Genomic DNA, 23032 nt, shown 5'->3' on the forward strand with positions numbered 1-23032 from the left:
AAGACCCCCAGCCAAAGAAAGAGTGGTGGGGGTGGGGGGGAGTCTTTGTCACAGCCCTGTGGGAGAAGATAGGCTGAAATTATTTAGTTTTGGCTATAATGAAGCTATTTTTTTAATCATGACATTGAGGGCTGGGAGTGTGGCTCAGTGGTAGAGCGCTTGCCTTGCATGCATAAGACCCTGAGTTCGATTCCTCAGCACCACATAAGCAGAATAAGCCGGAAGTGGCGTTGTGGCTCGAGTGGTCTAGCCTTGAGCTAAAGAGCTGAGGGACAGTGCCCAGACCCAGAGTTCAGGCCCCACAACCAACCACCACTGCCACCACCACCACCAACAACAAATCATGACATTGGAAGCCGTATGTGTGGCTTATGGACCAAGCTAGATATAATCATCAGATATGTCCAGAATGGCTAGTGGTCCTGGAAAGACAAAATCAGGAGAAGTATACAAAGGAAATAAAAAGTGCCATGTTCCTTAGTTCAGATATAAAAGGCACTGAGTATGTATGTTTGTATGTATTATTATTATCACTGATATAATCATTGTATACATATGAAATAAGGGAATAAGTATGGTAGTAAAACAAAAGGAAAAAACACATTTAGTTAGCATTCAATTTGCACTCCATCTACACTAGAAGAAATGTCTACAAGTCAGTCCTAACAATATCTTTCAAAGAAGTTTCACATATGTGAATATAGATACCAAGCACTAGTGGAATCCTGGGATATTGGAAATAATGTCAACGGCCAGAAACATAAAACAAGGTTAAGTAAATTATGACAAAGATGCCAGCACCTCAGTGTTTATAAAATAGTGCACAGAAACAAAAATTATCATCTTGCATTTAGCCTAGCACTGGTGGCTCACTCCTATAATGCTAGCTACTCAAAAGGCTGAGATCTGAGGACTGCAGCTCAAAGCCAGCCTGGACAGGAAAGTTTGTGAGACTTTATCTCCAATTAACTGCCAGAAAACTGGAAATGGCACTGTGGCTCAGAGTGTTAGAGTGCTAAAAGGGACAGTGGCTAGGCCCTGAGTTCAAGCCTCACAACCAACAAAACAAAACAAAACAAAAACGTGTGCCTGTGGATAAGAATTGAACATGAAATGAGTAATGAGCTCTTGAGAGCCTTCATTTGTCTTTATTTAATTTAATTTATTATTATTCAAATGTTTTAGCTTTTACCTTAATTTTTATTTTCCCCAACTGAATACCACAAACTTTCATTTGCTGGTATCATGGTGAAAATGTGTCTCTGAATTCTCCATGTCAACCAAAGTGGCAAATAACAAGTTCTAGTACAGGAAGGATGTTGTTCAAACCCCAGAGACACCCAAATCACCAATGCTGTCATGAAGTAAGTGATGGCTACTTTCAAAATGGTACGCAATGTGTGCCTTAAGTGCATGTCTCATCTCCTTAGTTGGAGAAAGGGAAAAATAAAACCACACAGTTGGAAAGTGAGATATCTTGATTATGAAATTCTTTGAAGTTTAACACATGAAATCCTTCCCTTCTGTGGGCTGGGACTGTCACCTTGGCTGTGGGGAGTTTCACCTCTCGCTCTTCAGTCAGAAACATGATCCGCCCCCAGAGTTGATAAGCATCTAACCTCTGTGTCTGACCTGATTATAGTAACGGTCATACGTTCTTGAGTACTTATTATCTGCCTGACACCCTGCAAAGCGCCTTGCATATTCTATTTCATTTTCATATTTAAAACATTAAGACATCCCTTTACAGATGGTAACACTTGGGCCAAGGGGGTAAGGACCGGAGCGTGTCTGATCTGACTTACGTGTAACACAGACAATCCATTTCCATCCCTCCTCAGGGAACACAGCACACACACCACAATGGAGAGCCAGCCGTTGGAGGGTATGCAGGGGGACAGAAGTGCGTAGCCTCTCATATGTGGAAGAAGGTTACACCAGGCCTCAGTGTGGCTCTGCTTGTAAAGTAGAGGCAATGGGAAAAAGCCCCTGGATGAGCGGACACCAGGAGGCAAATGGTGAATAAGCAATCTGGGGAGATTTCTGCCAGGCCTGCTACCACCAGCAGTGTCTTTCTTAGACCTTTTGGGTCAACTTCCCTGGCCTTCCCCTTTGACCTTCACAATCAAAAGCAGACGAAAGCATCCTGCTGAGGATATGGTAGAAAGGAAAGACAATCTAGCGTTTGAGACACTAGATTGACAGAGCTTGGAAAACTAAACACAGCTTTCACTGAGGAAGTGAACACTCCTAAAGGATTTGTCATTTTCACAGATCAGAGAGCTGATGGTTTTGAGATTTCAGTTTCACTTTTACTATTGTAAGCAAACATGGGTTGGCCCAAACAGATTTCACGATGGATTTTCCTGCATGCATATAATGGACTTTCACTATGCTCACCCCCAATTTCCCCTCCCTCTCTGTTTTCTCCCCCTCTACTCTGCAATAGTGTCTCCTTTACTTTCATGTCCATTTTTCACCCACTCTAAATTACCAATGAAAGATGCTATCTTTCTTAACCTGATGGCCTCCAGTTCCACCATTTGCCTGCGGATGACCCATTGCCATTCTTCTTTATAGCTGAAAAAAACTCCATTGTGTACATACACATACCACTTTTTTTCTATCTATTCATGTGATGTAGCCTCACGTTCCATAACTGAGCTATCATGAATAGCCAACAGTGAGTCATTGATAAAGTTGCATGGAGAAGTAGCGGCTGCTTGTGGGTGAAAAGTCCATCCAGGGCTGGTCACACTCTCCGCCTGCATAGTAATGCACAATGGGACAGCCCAAGAGAAATGGAAGAAGTCTTACACAGGCTAAGAGAATAATAGACCGCCTCATAGGAGAAGAGGGAAGGTGCTTTGTACCAAAGGATGCAGGAAAGCATTGGCATCTCTTGCCTCCTCTGTCATCTCTACTGCTCTTAATGAACTTTCTGGAAATGAAAGGAATTGAGAGAACTATATCACTTTCATTAACTACATTTCCAAAATTTGAAAAAAAATGGTTCCATTGTGATCATAAATTCTTAGCATGATTTCAAAGCAATGACATAAAATGTTCACTATTAGTAACACTACTCTTCTACCCTAAACCTTGGCTGTCTATGTTACATCAGGAAATGAGAAACTGACATTCTGCCTTTCCACATAATCTTCCTTGTGACAGGTTGAGAATGGACCTGGGACTTTTTAACCTGCTCCAGGAGTTCAATGAAACCTCCTGTGATTGCTTTAGTCAGCCATCTCATTTTAGTGACACTGGCAATGTAAGAAAGAAGCAGGACTTGGATAAAGTTCATTAGTACCACCGGAAAAGAACTCACAATGGATGCCCTACTGCAATAAGTCCACTGTGTTCATGGACCCTGGGAGAAATACTTCTTTTCAAATCTTGACTTGAACCTGTGGCGGCAATGCTTTGTGATGGCTCTGCAGGTTTCTAATTTTCTCACAAAGCACCACAGAGTTCAGCATTTGTCCAGCTCCTTTATATATTGCCCTTTCAGAAAAGCATTTCTACTGGAAGAGGAGGAAGAGGAGGAGGAGGAGGAGGAGGAGGAGGAGGAGGAAGAACTTGAGAGATCAGACTTTTGGCCTTTCTTCTCATTGAGACTGTCAACCAAAACCATTTCAGGTACTGTCACTTTGTTATTCCCAAGAAAATAAAACTGCTCATGCTCTAAAGTAACTAGCACACAGTCAAATAAGGACCTTCTGTATTTAAGAATATGCTTTGAGGGGCTGGGAAGGTGGCTCAGTGGTAAAGCACTTGCCTTGCATGCATGAGGCCCTGAGTTCGATTCCTCAGCACCACATAAGCAAAAAGAAAAAAGCTGGAAGTAGTGCTGTGGCTCAAATAGTAGAGTCCTAGCCTTGAGCTGAAGAGCTGAGGGACAGCGCCCAGGCCAGAGTTCAGGCCCCACGAATGGACCCAAAAAATAAAAAAAATTAAAAAAAAAGAATATGCTTTGAGTTCTGGGCCAAACTTAAGAACCCTCAATTAATAATGCTTATAAGTGGTCCTAACTCCTCTGAAAGAAAATTGGTGCAAGAAAATGTTTACAAAATTGTTTTGAACTATATTAGCATAATCTGGTGTTTCTAGGAATTCTTTATCTATTTTAAAGCCTGAAAGACCTCCCTTTGAAATATTAGTTAGGACCTCAAAAGGAATTGCTAGTTTTGGAACTAGTATCACTAATAACTACGGAATTTAGGGTGACTGAGTCACAGTTCATAGTTCACAGTGCTTGCAAATGACAGCGAACATGTTCACCACTCCATTTTGCCTTCTCACACAATGTAGTGCCTGAATATTTGCTCCTACGCATCCATGTTGTCTTGACTGACACGTGTTTTCTCTCATATATGAAGCTAGCTCTAAAATAAAACTGTACGTGGTAGTTTATGCAGGACTCTAGGCATAGTCAGGGGAGGATCCCCAACGTGTAACTTCTCTGACCATTTAAAATACTATTTATCAAAATGAATTCTGAAAAATGGAAACACGGGTTTGTTGTCATGATGGTGGTGGGTGGTACTGGTGTTAGGTTTTTCTTTTGAGGTTTGTTTTTCTTCTTAGGGTTGTAAAAGGAGGGGTGCAGAAATGGAGGAAGGAAGGGTGAACAAATGCAGTTCTAGTATTCAGAATACACTGTGTGGGAAGTGAACTATGCAACTCGTGGGCAGGGATGGGAGACGGAAAAGTGAAGGATGGGTGAATTGTACTCATTACCTGACTTATGAATGGCAACCTCTCTGTAAATAACCTTCATATTAGCAATAAAATTATATTAAAATGCATACCATCTTATTACACATTACCAGCTTCTTATTTCCTATTTATATTATGCTCTGAGCTCATATTTATTCTTTTGAAATTATGTGTAGCAATGATTTCCTCATTTGCCAGTAGGGGTTCAAATACTTCAGAAGATTTACAAAAATTTTTATTGTGAAAGAGAACAGTGAATCTGATAGTGTTGAGGATTGGCTACCATTTGATTTAATTTACAAGTAATAGAATGGAAATCGATAGAAATGTGTACACATTTTACTGAATTATCAGACTGCCTATGATGAGTTTGTAATCTAACAAAATGAGTACTGGTTAATGCTACTAATCAGAAATTCTAGGTGCTTTTAATTGTGCTGTGATTCTCCATTTGTGGGAATTCATGTAAGAGCTATACTCAAATTACAAACACTAGAAGCAAAGATAAAAATTTAAAAAAAAAAACAAAACAGAATCCTCTTCCTGGTTAGTTATTCAGAAAGAGCTCAGATAAATGTACCTCCTACAACGTGATATGGCTTGTTGCTACATGCCATTTTTAAGTGTTGAAACTAATTGAGATGGCTCCTTTTGAAATATTTAAACAGAACGTTTGCCATTCTCTCTAGCTCTTTGTCTCACTGCAAACTCTTTGTCTAAATTAGGGATGGCTTCCACTACCCAGGCACAAGGCACCCTTCCCTCCGAAGTCTGTAATTTAATTTCCACGTCCATAATTTTAAATATTTTAAAGTCATCATTTTACACTCTCCATTTTCTTCTACAATTGCCTTCAGTAATGGCCTCCTAACTCCATTATCTTGAAATTACATTTATCACGTTTATGGGTTTGCCTTTTAAAAGCAAAACAAAACAAAAAGCCATAAAATTTGGGGATCTCAGTCAAATCACAGGAGGTACCCATCCAGCCACAGCAATTACAAATATATCCTAATGTGCTTCGATCAAGGTGAAGTTTATCACAGTATGCCATTTCATCTCAGAGGCATATTGCTGTAGAGTTATAGGAGCACAAAGCCTCCTTTCGATTGTATTCAACGGTAAAAGTAATTTACTCCCAGGCTGAAATAAGGCATCTGAACGAAGCATATAAATAAATCACGAAGAGCTTAAACAACCAGAGAAAATCTCCACGATGGCCATTCCTTTGAGGTACCACAAACTAAAACTCCTGGCTGCACACGGTGGAAGGAGGCTAACAGGCACACAGGAACCTGAGACCTGTGTGAGAGAAATCACATAAAGCCAGCGCGCAAGAGGAGAATTTGGGGATGCTGTCGCCGTAGGGAATAATTTAATGTGACTTCTGCTCATCTACCATTTCCCTCTCCCGCAACTGAGTGGGGACCCTTCTACAATTTAAGCCAAAAGCTTTTTTAAAAAAAATAGGCTGCTGGAGTCATCTGCATGAAATAAAATGTTTTCCAGGAAGAAAAGACTCAAGGCATTTGTCATCTTAACAATAAACAGTGATGTGTTTGATTCGTGGAGTACGGAAGAAGAATGCTTTCTTAATGTTTATACAAGAATTAAACCAAGGAATAATATTTTCTGATGAGTCATTGGTCTACAGACTTTAGATTCATCTTGTATAGTGAATAAGTGATTTATCAACCTGAGTTCAAACCCACTAAGCAAAGGAAACATACGCTTGGTTCTCTTTGTACATAACAGAGCACCAGAGAAGATTTCTACACTAAATACATGTACCCAGTGAACGTTCATTGTGTTCGCCTCAATTCTGCTTCTAAAGAGAGGATGTTGAATAAAAATGAAAGCTTGTACACTCTGTGATGTGGTGTCCTTTGGAGATCTCTGCCTTCCCGGATGTCCTGCTGCTCAGTAAGAACCTAGCTTTCACCTCTATGCACCATCCTCACCTCTGTCCACCATCCTCACCTCTGTCCACCATCTCCTTTCCTGGGACCGCAAAGCCCACCACTGCTCACTCCCTCCTGTTTTCAATCTGCCGGTGCCTCATGCCCACATGAGGGAGCTCACTATCCCCTCCTCCCTAGGTGCCAATCAATGACAGCGGTCTCCCCTGCTGTCTCCACTCCTGCCCTCCTCACAGCCGTCCATCTCCAGAAGTTGCCCCAGTAACTGTTGTGAAACAAATGTGTCTCAAGTCCTTAGCCTAGAATTCCAAGCAGCTGTATGGGAAGGAATTAGTCAACACTCTATAGACACACCCATGCTTATGCCAGCACCATTCACGATAGCCGAGCCATGGAATCGGCCCAGCGGCCCAAAGGTCAATGAATGGATCAATGTCATTGATGTACACAACGGAGTATTATTCAACAGTAAAGAAGAAAAAAAATTCTAGTAGAGAAAGATAAGCAGAACTCAGAAAGACAAATATCATATTTCCACTTATGTACAGAATCAAGACCTAGAATATAATATTTTACGTACAGAATCAAGACCTAGACTATAATATTTTATGTTTACAAAAGGAAGGCTGTTTTGAGAGGGTAGCACTGGGAGGGAAAACGAGTTGAGAGGGTAACAAAGGTGAATATGTTCAAATACATTATGTACATGTATGAAAATAGCATTTTGAAGTTCACTAAAAAAAACTCTTAAAAAGGGAAAGAGAAGGTGGGGGAAGTTAAGAAAGAAAAATATAAGTGGTTAAGAGTCTGATCAAAGCATAATTTGCAAACATCACAATGGCTTCATGGTGCAACTTTAAACAATTAATTTACGCTAACAAAAATTAGTTAACACTCCAAGCATCTCCTCAGTACTCAGGATAAAAATCCACACTTGTTAGCACCATAATAAATCCTCACAGAACCAACCAAGGCCTTTGCCAGCTTTGTCATGGTTCTCTCAGACCTTGTCCGAACCTTCTTCTCAGGGCCTCCAATAAAGGACTCGCATGCGTACTCCCACCTCTGGCTCCCCAGAACCACATTTCCCTCCACCCTCCCACCTCCACCTCTGCTCTGGGGAATCTAGAGTTTCTTGGTGCATTAAGCTTGTCCAACCACTCCTCTTCAGATGTCATGCTGTGCACACGGATACACACACACACACACACACACTTGTACCCACCCACACTTCTGCTCTAATTTTAACCTATATTTTCTTTTTCACATGCAGTGCTGATGCCAAGACATCGTATCACACAGAGATGATGTTTTCTGAAGAAAGCAAAGATCTTATGTGATGTCCTTCCCAATCTGTTTTATTTCATAGCTTTCATCATGAAGAACATCAGGCCTGGCCTGAATTATGCATATATCTATTTTTTTCAACACTTCACACAGGTTTTGAGGGACAAGAGTCTGTGAAAAAAAATCAAAAATAGAATTTCCCATCCAGCAATTAATGCATTGTTCCGCATGCTTTTAGGTAGCAGGGAGAAGCTGGCGAGGGAAGACTTGAGCATCTTAGATTCGTTCTAAAGAAGCTCCATGCCTGCTAAGAGTCCCTTGGCTGAGATAGGACTCTGAGATGGATGGCCCAAGGTACTTACTGCACCAGTACAAATGGAGCAAGAGTCATCTCTGACCTGAGGCTGCCCCACACAGCACCAGCCATTGTGTCTTCACACTCAGGTGAGCTCATTGCAAACCTCTCAGCCCTTAAGGCTCCAACGTAAAGTGATTCGTGATGAAATACTTGTGGGAAATATATGTGAGCAACCTGCCCCCTCCCTGGAGGAACATACTACAGGAAGTTGCAAGTATCTTACTGCAATGATGAATTCAGTGTTAAAAGATTTAGTAAGGGTGTAATGCATGAAGGAAACTGAGAGTGGTTATGCCCCTGGATTGCTACCCCAAAGAGACAACAAGGCATTTCATTGCTTTAATTCCCCATTAGTATCAGTTGCGTCAAATACAGAAAATCCTCGTGAGAAACATCCAGCTATCACTTTCTCGGTGGTGCACTAGGTGTAAAAGGGCCGAACAACAGAATTCATTCAGAACATTGGCATGGTGTAATTGGAGATGCGGTAAACACATTGCAAGATTTTTCATTGGTCTGACTATAAAGGATATGTGTTATTCTCAAGATAAATACAAATAATATTCAGAACAAAAAATAATTACAGCATCAAGAAGAAAGGCCTGAGTGTTTTCTGAATGTCTGTAAAGTCTTACATTGAAAATAACAACAACAACAACAACAAAAACCCACAACCTTCTGGGATAAAAAAAGAGTTAATGTTGAAGGGCTAAAGACCTGGGTTAGAAATGCTGGAATTTAACAGAAACTGCAAACCATCTTCCCACTATGTCCATGAGAACCTGAGAGTGAGGCCACATTCCAAGGACATACCACAGTATTCTCCATGCCAGCCAATCCTGCTCCACTATCAGAGAGCTCTGAAATGAGGCAAGCCAAGAAAAATGCATAGCAAATTGTGTCAAAGGAGAAATGTGGTAGCAAAAGCAAAATACAGCCTTAAACTGAAGAGCAGGTTGCAGAGAGGAAGCCAGGACTAGGGGCAGAGCTTAGGAGGACTGAAATCTAGAGAGACAGGAATCCAGTCCCATTCCCCAACATAGGATTCTTGACATCTCTGAGCACAAACTACTAAAAGTGTCTTTCCTTTTGTCCTTGTTTTATTGCATTTTCTCTGGCCTTTAAAAATAATAATACTAATGCTGCTTCCTTGTGAAGCATCTATAGTCCTCTGAGTATAGGACTATTTCAATAAAATGTTATGATTTTACCTCCACAAATTCCATAGGTCTAAAAATGTAAGATTTGTGGGAAACTTATAAGAAAAGGCATAACCCCTATGTCTAAGACACATCTGATTTGTCATGAAAAACAATTAATCAATAAAAAATCAATGGAATATTGAGTCCTCCGACTTAAAATAAAAAAATAGAGTGTTAACTATGAGGACAATTTATCTTAGATCTTACAGCAACTGGCTCCATTTTATACAGTAGAGTCCAGTCCTTTGTGCTCTGCTGTAGAGCACCTAGCCCATCCATGGGGAAACACCGCAAAACAGGGCAGGCAGGAAAATTAAACTAGGGAAGACCGACAGACTTCTTAAATTATGTACATTTTGTTGTGAATCCTTTCTCTGAACATTTGGAATATTCTTCTACCTGGCTGCTGGATTCACAGGAACAAGAGAGGATGAGTTTTAGTTTGCATTGTGGTTGGAATAGATGCATAGGTTATGCACTTTGAGCACTTGCCATGATCAAATGACTAAAGGCAGTTCTGACTAAAAAGGCAAGGCAGTAGAGGTCACTGGAAATTTTACATAATTACAAGTGGAAACTATAATAACATGCAAATACTCTGGTTTTAAAAAAAAACGGAATAGTTAGAAAGCTAAAAAAAATCCCAAAGGAAACCAATATTTAAATTTTTTTTTTGAAAGTATAGGGAAAAAGATATGCTAATTGACCTTAAGAGCTAGTGCTTTGCTACTCAGGAGGCTGAGATCTGAGGATCCCAGTTCAAAGCCAGCCCCAGGCAGGAAAGTCCGTGAGACTTTTATCTCCAATTAACTACCAGAAAACCAGTTATCAATGGGTGACAGACAAATGACAGCACCCCATCAAAATAAATAAATAAGCTGGGGAAAATGATAAAGCCCAGAGGTACAAACAAGTAACAAGGTCAAAGGAATCGCTGAGAAATAACGAACAAAAGATTGTAAAGTTCCAGAAAGCTTTGAATACATCAAGTAAAGAAAAGGAATGAGAAGAATTTGAAAACAGCATAGGCAACCAATCATTTTCAGGGAATAAGGTAGGACGGTCAAGAACACTTAAGGGATGATGTGGTTTGGAGCCAAGAGAAATCAGGGAAAATGAGGTGTGGGAAACAGAAGCCAAGACTTTGGAGAGAAATTTTTACTGAGGAGTAACTTGACTCAAAGTCCACAGAAACCCTTTTCTGTGCTTTAAGTCCTCACTAAGCTACAACATAGGTACATTTAAAAAACAAAAAAAAGGATAAAGAACTTTTTTCTTTCTGACCTCTCCCTTTTGCCCAAAAAATGGACATGTTCTAGGAACACAGCAAGAATAGTTGTTTTTTTTTTTAAGACCTTTGCCAAGATGAGAAGACTATTAGACAAAATGACCCCTCTGAGTGGAAAAAGTGTTGATAAAGAAGAGAAAATTACCTTGAGACAGGACAGTTACGCTGAAGGGAGATGTGACAGGAACCAATCTTTAGTTTAAAGGTATGCATAGGCATCTATGTCACACGTTACCAGAATTGGCCACAGGCCAACCTCTCTAGGCCCAAGTGACATCGCAGAATGAAAGCAAAAATGACTAGAGATACCAGACATAACTTCACCTCCCTTACTCGTCCACTTCATCCGTAGGTTCTACTGATTCTAAGTTTCTTTCAAACACAGTACCCGGCTCTCCCTGCCAATCACCTGTTGTAGAATAGGGCCCCGACCAAATTCTCATTTTCTCCCACCTACTGTAGTTCTAAAACAGATCTAGCTTTCCTTTTCCATGCCTGAACTAATGCCTCCTAAGGCAATCCACCTGATATTCCTTCTCAAACCTCTTCAGGAAGTGTGATGTGCCACAAACCTCTAACGCCACTCAGGAAAGTGTCTTTGCTTCGCAGAAGGTGTGCCTGCAAACTTGCTCTCTCCGTTTCACTGAGAACAGGACAGCCGACAGAAGCCTGTATGTATCCATCAAAACCAAGGGCCACAGGTGGCCTGGCTTCACCAACAGACATTGATTATGCCACACTTTCGAAGGCTGGAAATCCAAACTTAAGGTCCAACAAGGCTGATTTCCTTCCAGTGCCTCACTCCTGCCTCCCGTGCTTTCGCTCTCCCTGGGTGCTCACGTGGCTGTCTCTCCATACAAGGACCACTTCTTAAAAGGACAGCAGTCTTGTGGGCAGGGACAGGAGAGGAAAGCGGGGGAAAGTGAAGAATCAGGTAAGTTATCCAAAACAGAGATGTTCTCATCACCTGAACCGTGAAGTGGTAACTCTTTGTACAACACCTTTAACAATAAAATTATATCTTTAAAAAAAAAAAAAAGGACAGAGACTGAGATCTGAGGATCACGGTTCAAAGCCAGCCCAGGCAGGAGACTCTGTAAGACTCTTATCTCCAATAAACCACTCAGTAAACCGGAAGTGGCACTGTGGCTCAAGTGATAGAGCGCTAGTCTTGAGTTAAATAGCTCAGGGACAGTGCCCAAGCCCAGAGTTCAAGCCCCACAACCGACCAAAAAAAAAAAAAGACATCAGCTATGTGAGATTAGGACCATCCTAATGAGATCTCCCTTCTCCCTTCTGTGAAGAAAAACTCTGGAGCTTCTGGGGGATGGTTCAAATGGTAGGGTGCTTGCCTGACGAGTGAAACTCTTGAGTACAAATGCTAGAACAAAAATTTTTTTTAAAAAAGAGTAAAACAAGAAAAACAAAAGCAGACAAAACAATGTGGCGCTTCTGCTGGTAACAGGACACATCATTCTACCCGCCCTTCCACGCCTCCACCATCAGCGCCGCCTCTCAACCCTGCTTTCTTTGGGATCTACTGCCTAGCCTGTTGATTCTAGGCACAGCAAGTTATTCTGCGTTTGTGCAGTCAGCAGGATTTTGCTCTAATAGCAATGCGATTCTGTAAAGGCCCAGCTACCCTTAGACCTCAGGAGCAGGATGCAGGTCCCTCTTTAGTAAAATCAAACAACTTTGGGTCTTTGAAGCTTCCCAAAGCCTGCCCCTCTCTCTGTCTCTGTCTCTGTCTGTCTCTTTCTGTCTCTGTCTCTCTCTCTCTCTTTCTGTCTGTCTCTCCCCAGTACCATCCCTTCCGTGAGCAGACACAAATCATGGCTCTTCTGCCAGCCAAGTTCCACCACCAGTCTGGTGGATTCATGGAGCACACATCAGACTACACTGCACTTGGGTTGCGAGCCTGAGCTCACGGACTGGCACATGCCTCCCAGATGCACAGCCTCTGACCGCTCCCAGCACATGGCAGACATTCGATAAACACTCAGTGAAAGAAGGCAGGGGATGGGGAGGAGGAGCGTGGGGGTGGGGGGGAGAGGCGAAGTGAAGTGGAGGAATCAAAGGGATTGCATCTTGGAAGCAGCGTCTTCCTTTGCTCAGGACTACAGGCCTGCTCTCGCTCTGCCTGCTTTCTTGCCTTTCATCTTTCCGCTTCTGTGCTCTCAGTCATCTTCCACATTGCTGCTAGGCAATGGGCCACATGTAACCTATGGGACAACTTTACTAGCCACCAAATAAAGCCCAAAGGGGAGGATCTTCCACGCGCCCACCTATGCCTAAGACTCTGGCCACGCGTGCTCATTGCACTATGCCCCAAAGACAGACAGTGCTTCTCTTGTCTGCGATGCTTCTCATAACAATTCTGCCCATTGGAGCTACCTCCTTTCCATCCATCCAAGTCACACCCAGACTTCCAGCCCCTGGGTCCCCCAAAATCAAAAGTAACCTCAGCATCTCCTGATTCCCCAGGCTACGTAGCGAGCTGCACTCTGCCATCCCGAATGTTTTCTAGCCAGACGCTTACACCCAAGCAGGTGGATAGCTCCCTCAGATTGTGACCTGCCACACACAAAGGCATTCCATGGGCATCTGCATTTGTTCACAGTGGACAGTAAGTGTCCATTTGAAGAACTGACAAGGGCTTCATGAAAGTGTTGAAAGCACTGCTTGCAACGTTCATCGAATGCAGCAGAATTCTATACACGGGAAATGTCATCTGGACAACAATTGTCCTTTCACTCTAATTCTGCTATTTTCACTGAAAACATATTAGTGAGATTATGTTAAGAATTAAAATTCAAGCTGGTGGCACACGCCTCTAATCCTATCTTCTTGAGAGGCTGAGATCTGAAGATCAAAGTGGAAAGCCAGTCTAAGCAGGAAAGTCCATGAGACTCTCATCTCCAAAAAACTACTCCGAAAAAGCCAGTTGGCTTTTTAAGCTGTGGCTCAAGTGGTAGAGCACTAACCTTGAGCGAAAGTAACTTCAGGACGGCACCCAGGTCTGAGTTCAAGCCCTAGGACTGATAAAAAAAATTAAAATTCAAATACTTTCAGCACTAAGAAATACAGTACCAGTGGTTTTGTGTGTATATGTCATAACAAATGTTTAAAAGCCATTACAAGGATTTAAGGAAAGCAGGAGAAAGAAGTTACAAACCCCATGATATATAAATGGTCATGAAAGCGCAACTATGTTTCTGAAAAGATAATAAATGGGTATTTTGAGGATCTGATGTCATGAGCTAATGAGACATACAAAATGGTGCATTTGTGGACATACACTACTATTGCCAAGTTCCATCTGTGAGATCATAATAGAATTCTTCAGTGGTTCCTCAAATGAAAAATTTTGTATGCCCAACTGCAGCACCCAGTTTGTAAAGAGAAATCAATGTGTTCTATGCATTCATTGAAGAGAACTGGAAAGATGATCTAGAATGTTCTAGTCATGGGTTTTTTATATGTCATGAAATAAATTACCCTATACCAATAGCAGGTACACACACACACACACACACACACACACATACATCCCTACATTTACTCAGCTATTCTGAAATGCCTTTGTTGGTAGTACATAGAATTTCCTTCAGCCTGCCAGGAAAAGAGACAGATATATACTTAAAAGCTAGTTCTCTACAATGAGAATATTAGATTTCTGAAGTATTCTGCTAGTTAAATGGGGCATTTAAATACAGAACTCATGCCCAGATTTTGTTCTCATAGCCCGGGTCATCTTCATTCTATTGAATTCAGAAGGTATGATACACACATCTCTCTACTGTATTATAAACATGATTTGATGATATCTCCATCCTTATGCATGTGTTCTTATCATATCAATAGTGTATGGATGTGGGTCTTTCTCTCTGGACGGTTGATGGGTCAGACTGTTTGAAAATGCAAGCTGGCTAAATCGCTGAAGTCAGAGGAAGTTTGCTCACATTGAGATGTGTTGGATTGTGGATAATCTCCCCAGGGAATGGCCAACAGCCCCATCCTCTGAGTTATTTAACTATTCTAGAGTAAGTACACGACGCTGCCTGAGGGAGCCATTCTGCACTGATCCCTGAAGGATTGACATGATAGTCTTACATTTCCTAACAGTTTCCCAATCTTTAATGACTTCAGAAATCGTCTCTTACCATTTCCTTGAAGGAAAGACCATTCTATTTGCAGTCTCTACTCCCTGTAGAAACCAAACCAAAACAATCAGCAGCAAAATGTACAACCTAGAAATTGACTCTTTTCTTACGGTTCTCACGGTTTTCAAGCCAGGGAGGCCGGAAGCTCTGCTTCTCTTTCCTTCCAGCTACTTATTTTCTTATTTGTATGCACATTCAAAAATCCTCATTGTGCTGGGCCCTGGTGGCGCATGCCTGTCGTCATAGCTACTTACTAGGCTGAGTTTGAGGATCACAGTTTGAAGCCAGCCCAGGCTGAAAGTGAGACTATTATTTCTCATTAACCAGAAAAGAAAGAAAACAATCATCCTTGAGCAGAAAAGCCAAGCAAGAATGGAGGCTTTGAATTAAAGCCCCCGCACTGGGACACACACACACACACACACACACACACACACACACACACACACACGCACACACTTCCCTCATTTTATAAAATGAAAACTATAATTCTTTTTAGATCCAGTTGACAGTGTGGTCTATTAATGTGTAAATTTCTATGAGGTTTCTTTCAAGTGTACTTACACCTAGCTACCAAACTTCCAGAAAAGTTTCTCAGAGAAAATGCTACAGAACAATGCTCTCTATTTTTCAGCCTTTGATGAGAAGAATTTTAGGGGAAAAAAAAGAGAGAAAGAAACAAAAAACCACCTGTGATGTCTAGACAGTGTGGGGGAGGAGCTTGGCTGAGCTTTTTCCACAGTGACCCAATGGGTACCAAAGATGGCGGCCGTCAGCTCTTACTCATACACAAAACCACCTTCTCCACCCTAAAGGAGGAGCACCCACACAGCTCTGCAGAGGAAATGTGCCCCGGGCCCTGTGGTTGGCAGCTTCTTTGGGTGTTGGGGAATGAGCTGCTGTGGTAAAGACCAGGGAAGAGGTGTTGAGTTGTCTTGATCACTGAAAGAGGAAGAATCAAGCATGGAGTACTCTCCAGCTGGCTAAGAACATGCCCCAGGGAAATCTGTCTCAAAACTTAAGCTACGGGGCTGGGAAGGTGGCTCAGTGGTAGAGTGCTTGCCTTGCATGCATGAGGCCCTGGGTTCAATTCCTCAGCACCACTTAAGCAGAAAAAGCTGGAAGTGGCGCTGTGGCTCAAGTGGTAGAGTGCTAGCCTTGAGCTGAAGAGCTGAGGGACAGCGCCCAGGCCCAGAGTTCAGGCCCCACGACCAACAAAAACAAACAAAAACAAAAAACTTAAGCTGCAATTCCTTCTCTAGCAGTTCAGCCATGTGTGCCACTAGCCTGCAATCGTCCGGGAATTAAAACCAGAAAGAGTCTATCAAGGAAAAGAAGAATGGGTGAAGAACACAGCAAATTCCTCTGCGTCCACTGACAATTCCAAATTAGAAGTTTCCTTCTGGAAGAGAGAGAATGGTGGGAGGGATAACGGAAATCAGGACATGTTGTACTCAGAAACTGACGGCCCTTCCATTCCCAGAGTCCCCAGCACTGGGGCAGAGATGAGCATCGCCTTTAGAGGCCCTTCCATTCCCGGAGTCCCCAGCACTGCCATCCATTCTGGCACATGCAAGATGGGGCCGGTCAGTGCCCCCAGCCAGCAACAGACACGAGGACTCAGGCAATGGATGGGCTGTCAGGGAGTGAGGACCAGAGTCTGTCTAAGATTCAGTGCAGCAGCCCCTGAGAGCCTGCCCCAACCATGAGACAGCCAACCCCTTAACAGGAGAGGGCCAGAAGCAGCTCTGCTCCTAAACCGAGGAGCGTGGATTTAAACATAGAAGATCGCAGTCAAAAAACTATGTGTGTGTGTGGGGGGGGGGAGGGCAAGGTGCACACGCAAAGCCCCTGGCCTCTGTAGAACCAGGACCGACAGCTCGGCCTCCCGTGGTTTAAACCATCTGCCGGCTCATCGCCAATGGCCAATGGCCGGCTCATCGCCTCCCCTTTGTCCCCACCTCACTCCCCTCCCTCCACTCCTCCCCTGTGACTTCACACATGAAGTGGCGGTCCCTCTATGCCTTTAGACCTCCCTCCCTATGCCATTACTTTCTTTGCTGACCACGTGCCCTGGGTGGTCAGCTGACTTGAACGTCCTTCTGTTTTATAGTTACAAGTAGTGCCTGGTCCAACGCTGTGTTACAACTCAGCGCCCTGGAAACAGACTGACGTCCTCTCTTCCAAGCCAGACTCCCCATTTCCACTTTTTTTTCCCCTCAAATAAATAAAGACATCAATTTTCAATCCTTGCATTATAAAAACTTGGAACCATTCTTCAAGCTTCCTCTTCCCTGACTTCCAGGACAAATTAGAACGAAGATTCCATCCTGAACTTAGACAAGCAGCTACAGACAGCTTGAAATGTTTAATCAAAGGGGAGAAGAGAAGGGAGAGGGTGGTACTGGGGAAGGGGATGCATTCAAAGCTCCCAGTAGGCATGGGTGGCAGTGTCACAGTGGAGACCCTTTGTGCTGTGAACTCATGGTTTACACGTGCCCAGGGAAACTCTGGTAACTCACACAGAGTAGATACCCAGGGGAAGTTAACCAGCAGAACAGCACATGCCTATGAACAGAACTACACTCACTTTCACGGACTATGGCCAGAAATCAAGACAATGTTTCTTCTCAGGACCCTACTTCTACCACTGCCTCTGCCATGAAAACGCTGTCTTGAAACCTTACCTTCTAAGTCATCTCAGCATCGTGTAAATAGCCATTATGGTACCATGACGTTCTTTAGCATCAAGAAACGTATCTTCTGAAACTAACACGCTAATTTTATGCTAGCGATACCATTGGTTCAAAATAAGACATTTGCTCATGTTGGTTGAGAGTGTGAGGGGGCAGGGGAAGGTGTGATGGCCGATGGTTTCTCCTCTGAGATCCCACGGGGCTCCAGATGTCACTGGACATCTAAGTACAGCTCCACCCCCACAGGACACAAGTCCCTGGCCACCGAGTAGGCCCTGAGACCTTGGAAAAACCAACAGACACCATTTCTTCTCAGTGTTACCAGAATTGAGGACTTTTCCACATTCAAGTGAGTGATGGTGGTTTAAAAAATATCTGTGTACAGCCCAAAGAAACGTAGGTCCCATGGTTTCCCTTATTTGTAATATCTAGTATATGTATGAGTCAAGCGGAAAACATCAGATAATGTGATGTCAGGAAAATGAACCCTTAGATGTGTATTTTAATGTTTTTTTCTTTCATGCATGTGTTTCTAACACATTTATAAGATTATCTCTTTGTTGCTTTGTATGTCCCTCCCCCACAGTATAACCCCTGCTTTCACTATATTTGATGTCAGTATAACTTGTGGAGGAGATGGGGAAAAACCAGTTGTTTAAGGATACAGGTGGACCTGTTGCAACAATGAGAAGTACAAGTTGTCATGTCCAAAACGAGCTTTACAACGTTGGTGTGGGGAGGGGGGAGCGGGGGGGGGGGGGAGGAGAAGGATTGGGATTAGGGGGGGAGGGGGGAGGCTGGGAAGGGATATGAAGGGTAAACAAAGGAGGAGGCTGCAATGCTTGGTAAGAAATGTACGCATTATCCTGCCCATGTAACTGTAACTCCTCTGTACAGTATGTTCACAAATAAAATAAAATAAAATTAAAAAAAAAAAATCTGTGTACAATACTGACAAGTAATAGAAGTCAATATGCGTAGGGACCACGAGGCTCCGTTCCTTCGTCCATCTGAAGTTCTTACGGTCTGCTATACGACATAGAGTTGCTTGATTCCAAGAGTTGCATTTTTTTATGTTAAACAGGTAATCAACTCCCTTGGAATGTTTATGCCAAAGTTTAAAATTTATAGCGCATATTGCTAATAATGCACAGAAGGAAAATTTTAGGCAAATTTTTAAGGTAAATTTTGAAATGCAACTGGCGTTTCAACTTGTCCTTATCCTCAGATTAAAAGGAGAAAAAAATGCAGCCTTCCAAATCTCAAACAGGGTAGAACACCCCCTGCCCTGCATCATATGCTCTTCAAAATACATATGATTAAAACGCAAGAACAACATGCAGTCGCCTGGGTGTTCTCATCACCCGGCCCAGACGGGGCTGCCAGGTCTTCCCTCTGACTGACAGCTCAACGTCTCACCACGATTTCCAGAGAGACCCGTGGGGCTTTCTTTTCCTAACTTGGAAAAAAAAAAGAAGCAATAAATCTGAATAATATATATGTATATATATATACATAGAATATATATACATATAATATACATATTATATGTATATACACACTCCCACACTGTTTACAGTTGTTGCCAAAAATCCCACCTTGGTGCAGCAATCAGCATGGGCAACCTGGTTCCATACTCTATTCTCAATTTTCAGAGAAGGCCAAGCCACCTGATTCCAATTGCTGGCCCTTTGCCAGACCTCAAAATACATGACTTGCGACTGAAAATGGAAAGACTGGCCATGCGAGGCGGAGAGAAGAGTGGGGGGATGGGGAGCCTCTTCCTTCCAGCTTTGGAGGCTCAGGTCCCAGACGGAATGGCTTCCGGGTTTCATAATTCATTTCTTCATTTGAAAGATTCATCTAAATGGACGCTACACTAAAAGTTACAACTAGCATTTCACAAGCATCTGTAGACAACAGCAAATGGGTTCAGGGGCAGGGCGGGGGCAAATGGGATTTTTAATAAATGTTTAAAGAGTTTTTGCTAACTGACACTCCTCCATAGACAAGATTAATGATGAATTTGGCTTTACCCAAAAGAAAGGAAAATTCACAAATATGAAAAGCTTTTTACCTTCTGGTCCTTTGACCTCCCTTATAAGATACTGTCATTTTTCTTTTAGAATAAGGATCCCTTATAAATGAAGCACCATATTATATTGTGGGGCCCTAGAGTCCCACGGAACCATGACTGGTGACAGAAAGTACGGCTGGAGGGCGTGTGTGGAGAAATCCTAAGGCCAGCAGAAAAATGCTTGTGTGTGCTTGCTCTGTGTGTGAGTAGAGAGGAGATTCTGAGTGCTGGACATCCCACAAGACAGGATGAGGGTCCCTAATCTTTACTGTACGCTGCTACCCTGTCACCTCCCTCTTGGAACAGGCCCCTTGATCTGCAAACCAAAAAAGCCCAAGTAACCTTGTACTCTGGCCCATGGAAAGTGGAGAACAAGTGAAGCATGGAGAAAATTCTGGAGTTCTGAGGATTATCCCAATCTCCCCTCCTCTCTCTTGATGATATAAATATACTACGAGTAATTCTTGTTCCATGGTCACAGTCTTCTGGACAGAACCACCAGTACATGTCATACAATACATGACATATATGACATTATATGTCATTATATGACTATACACACACACACACACACACACATAGGTTATGACTTGAGCATCACCAGGAAAAAAAATCACATATGGAACCAAAATACTACTTTCTTTATACTGTCACTCATGTCTGAAAAGTTTGTTATTCGTTCTTTTTACTAGATGCATAGGAAATAATAGTAAGAATAAAAACGCCTTCTAGGGGCTGGGAAGGTGACTCAGTGGTAGAGTGCTTGCCTTGCAGGTATGAAGCCTTGGGTTCAATTCCTCAGTACCACATAAACAGAAAAAGCAGGAAGTGGCGCTGTGGCCAAGTGGTAGAGCATTAGCCTTGAGCTGAAGAGCTGAAGAACAGTGCCCAGGCCCAGAGTTCAGGCCCCACGATTGACCAAAAACAAAAACAAATAAAATAAATAAAATAAAAAACACCTTCTATTCTCTGAAACCACAGGTCAAATTCTTTAAATGCGTTTTATCCTTAAGCCAGTCAACAAAGAGCATGGTATTATTAACTCAGGAACTGGAGACTCAGAGGGCATGAACCACCAACACAAGGTTACAGAGAACATAACTGTAATGCATACAAGGCAAGCTTTTACAAGATACCATACTTACTCTGTATAACATGGACCACACCCCAGTCACGTGTGAATACAGCAGGAAACACCCAACGAGATCAGACTATTTCAGAAGAGTCCTCTCTAGCCAAAGTTGGCAACAGTGAAAGATGAAGCCAACCTGACTAGGAATCTTTCATAACTCATGTGCACAGGACTCTGAGTGTGCAGGAACTGGAGCCACAGCGGAGAGGCTCTTCTAAGGAAATGCTACCATGGAGTGGGATAAAGCAGTGAAAGTAAGGGGTCTGGCCCCTTACCTACAGATGGCTATTGTCAATTCAGGCTAGACTCATGTTACCAGGAAGACAATACCAAACCAGGGTTCCCTCGCACAGCACGCAAACGCGGGAGGCACTGCCACTCAGAAATGACAGCGCCTTAGGAAGAATGGAATTGATTCATGGTGCTACTCCTTTGAAAGAATGACATCTGAGACTTTCAATATGAAATTGGAAAATACCAGAAGAGGAGGATAAAGTCTAGATAAACTTCTAGATGGGCCTTTGAGAATCAAATCTGGCAGGTGGAAGAAAAGAAAAGAAAACCCTTTGGTGCTCACCTGTCTTGGCCACCTGTATGATTTTTTCCGCACTCCCGTGTGGGAAAGTGTTTAAACGGCAGGTATAGAGGCCGGCGTCCATGTCGGAGGCGTTGTTAAAGTTCAGGGTGATGACATTGGAAGCCTCACTTGAGTTTTTTATGGACACCCTATTAGTATAGGGTGCCGTAATTTCCAGACCCAAAATAGGGTTGAAAATGGCAATCCGCTCTTCCTTCTGGCCATTGTGCTTTAGCCATTCTATCTGGGTTAGTATCTGTGTCGGCAAGTGCGCACACTCCAGAGTGAGCTGCTTGGTCAGTTTCACAGTCGAGTCCCAGGATATCTCTGCACACAGAGCTGAAATGGACAACAGCACACAGATTCAGTGAGATAATAATAATAAATAAATAAACGAAATGTACTAATTGAGATTATACTAAAGATAGACAACTGGCACTTGTTCACTTTTAGATTTTTAGAACAAGCAAATAAGTTATCTAAGAAGTTTGGGCAGTGTCACACCCTGACACCAAAAATGAAACAAAAGTGTAAAATTTTGTAAAAAAAAAAAAAAAAGAAGAAGAAGAAGAAAAAGAAGAAGAAGAAGAAGACAACATAAAGATTGTCCTTACCTTTGTGCACATGAAGAAGAGCCAAAAGGAAAGGAAGGAAATCCATCCCTGGGAGCCGTTTAGGACGCTGGTCTATAATAAATAAATAAATAATAAATAAATAAGTGTTTGCACACTGTGACATGCACAAGTCAGCATGATGCGTTGCTGCAATCCTCGCAGATCTTATCAGCGGCAACTTCTCTTTTGACACATGGCACAGGAAAGAAGTCTGCACTTCTAAAGCAGCTCTGCTTTCTCTCTTAGAAGCTCTCGGGTACTTCTCTTTCGGAGAAACAGCTTATTTTTAAGATTGCATTGTCTACAAAGATTCATTCATTCAGCAAATGTGGTCTTTTTCCACTTCTAGGCAGTAAGGATAAAATAATACACTAAAAGAAACATACAACTGTTCCTTTCATTGAACTTATATTCAGGTAGAAAGACACAGAAACAAAAAGAGGTTTTATATATGTATATATATGTCCCTCCCTCACAGTATAACCCCTGCTTTCACTGTATTTGATGTCGGTATAATTTGTGGAGGGGAAGGGGAAAAACAAGTCGCTTAAATAAGGATACAGGTGGACCCGTTGGAACAATGAGAAGTACAAGTTGTCATGTTGAAAATGAACTTTACAACTTTGGTGCGGGGGGGGGGGGGTAGTGGGGGGATTGGGTGGGGGGGCAGGGGGAGGCTGGGAAGGGATGTGAAGGGTAAACAAAGGAGGAGGCTGCAATGCTTGATAAGAAATGTACTCATTATCTTACCCATGTAATTGTAACCCCTCTGTACAGTATGTTCACAAAAAATAAAAATAAAAAAATAACTCAAAAAAAGAAATGTACTCATTATCTTGTCCATGTAATTGTAACCCCTCTGTACAGTATTTTCACAATAAAAAAATAAAAATTAAATTAAAAAAAAACAAAAAAAACAAAAACAGACCAGAGGTATCGCTCAAATGGTAAAGGACCAGTCATGAGTTAAAAGCCAAATAAGGTCACAAATCCCTAA

At 42.4% G+C, this 23032-nt stretch overlaps 1 protein-coding gene across 4 annotated transcripts in view; it reads right to left on the reverse strand.

Annotated features, from left to right (window-relative positions):
* Window positions 1–23032, reverse strand: part of Cd226 (CD226 molecule) — a 55094-nt gene that overhangs the window by 25439 nt on the left and 6623 nt on the right. For all 4 annotated transcript variants that reach the window (XM_042693540.1, XM_042693537.1, XM_042693536.1 and 1 more), the window contains exons 2-3: window positions 22036–22107; window positions 21422–21760 (exon numbers count right to left, since the gene is read on the reverse strand). In XM_042693540.1, the coding sequence (XP_042549474.1) occupies window positions 21422–21760; window positions 22036–22081 (385 nt within the window). In that variant the 5' untranslated portion in view covers window positions 22082–22107. The remainder of the gene's footprint in view (window positions 1–21421; window positions 21761–22035; window positions 22108–23032) is intronic.

Source organism: Dipodomys spectabilis, unplaced genomic scaffold (assembly GCF_019054845.1).
Source record: "Dipodomys spectabilis isolate Male_0828 unplaced genomic scaffold, ASM1905484v1 ptg000169l, whole genome shotgun sequence".
NCBI classification, from domain to species: Eukaryota; Metazoa; Chordata; class Mammalia; order Rodentia; family Heteromyidae; genus Dipodomys; species Dipodomys spectabilis.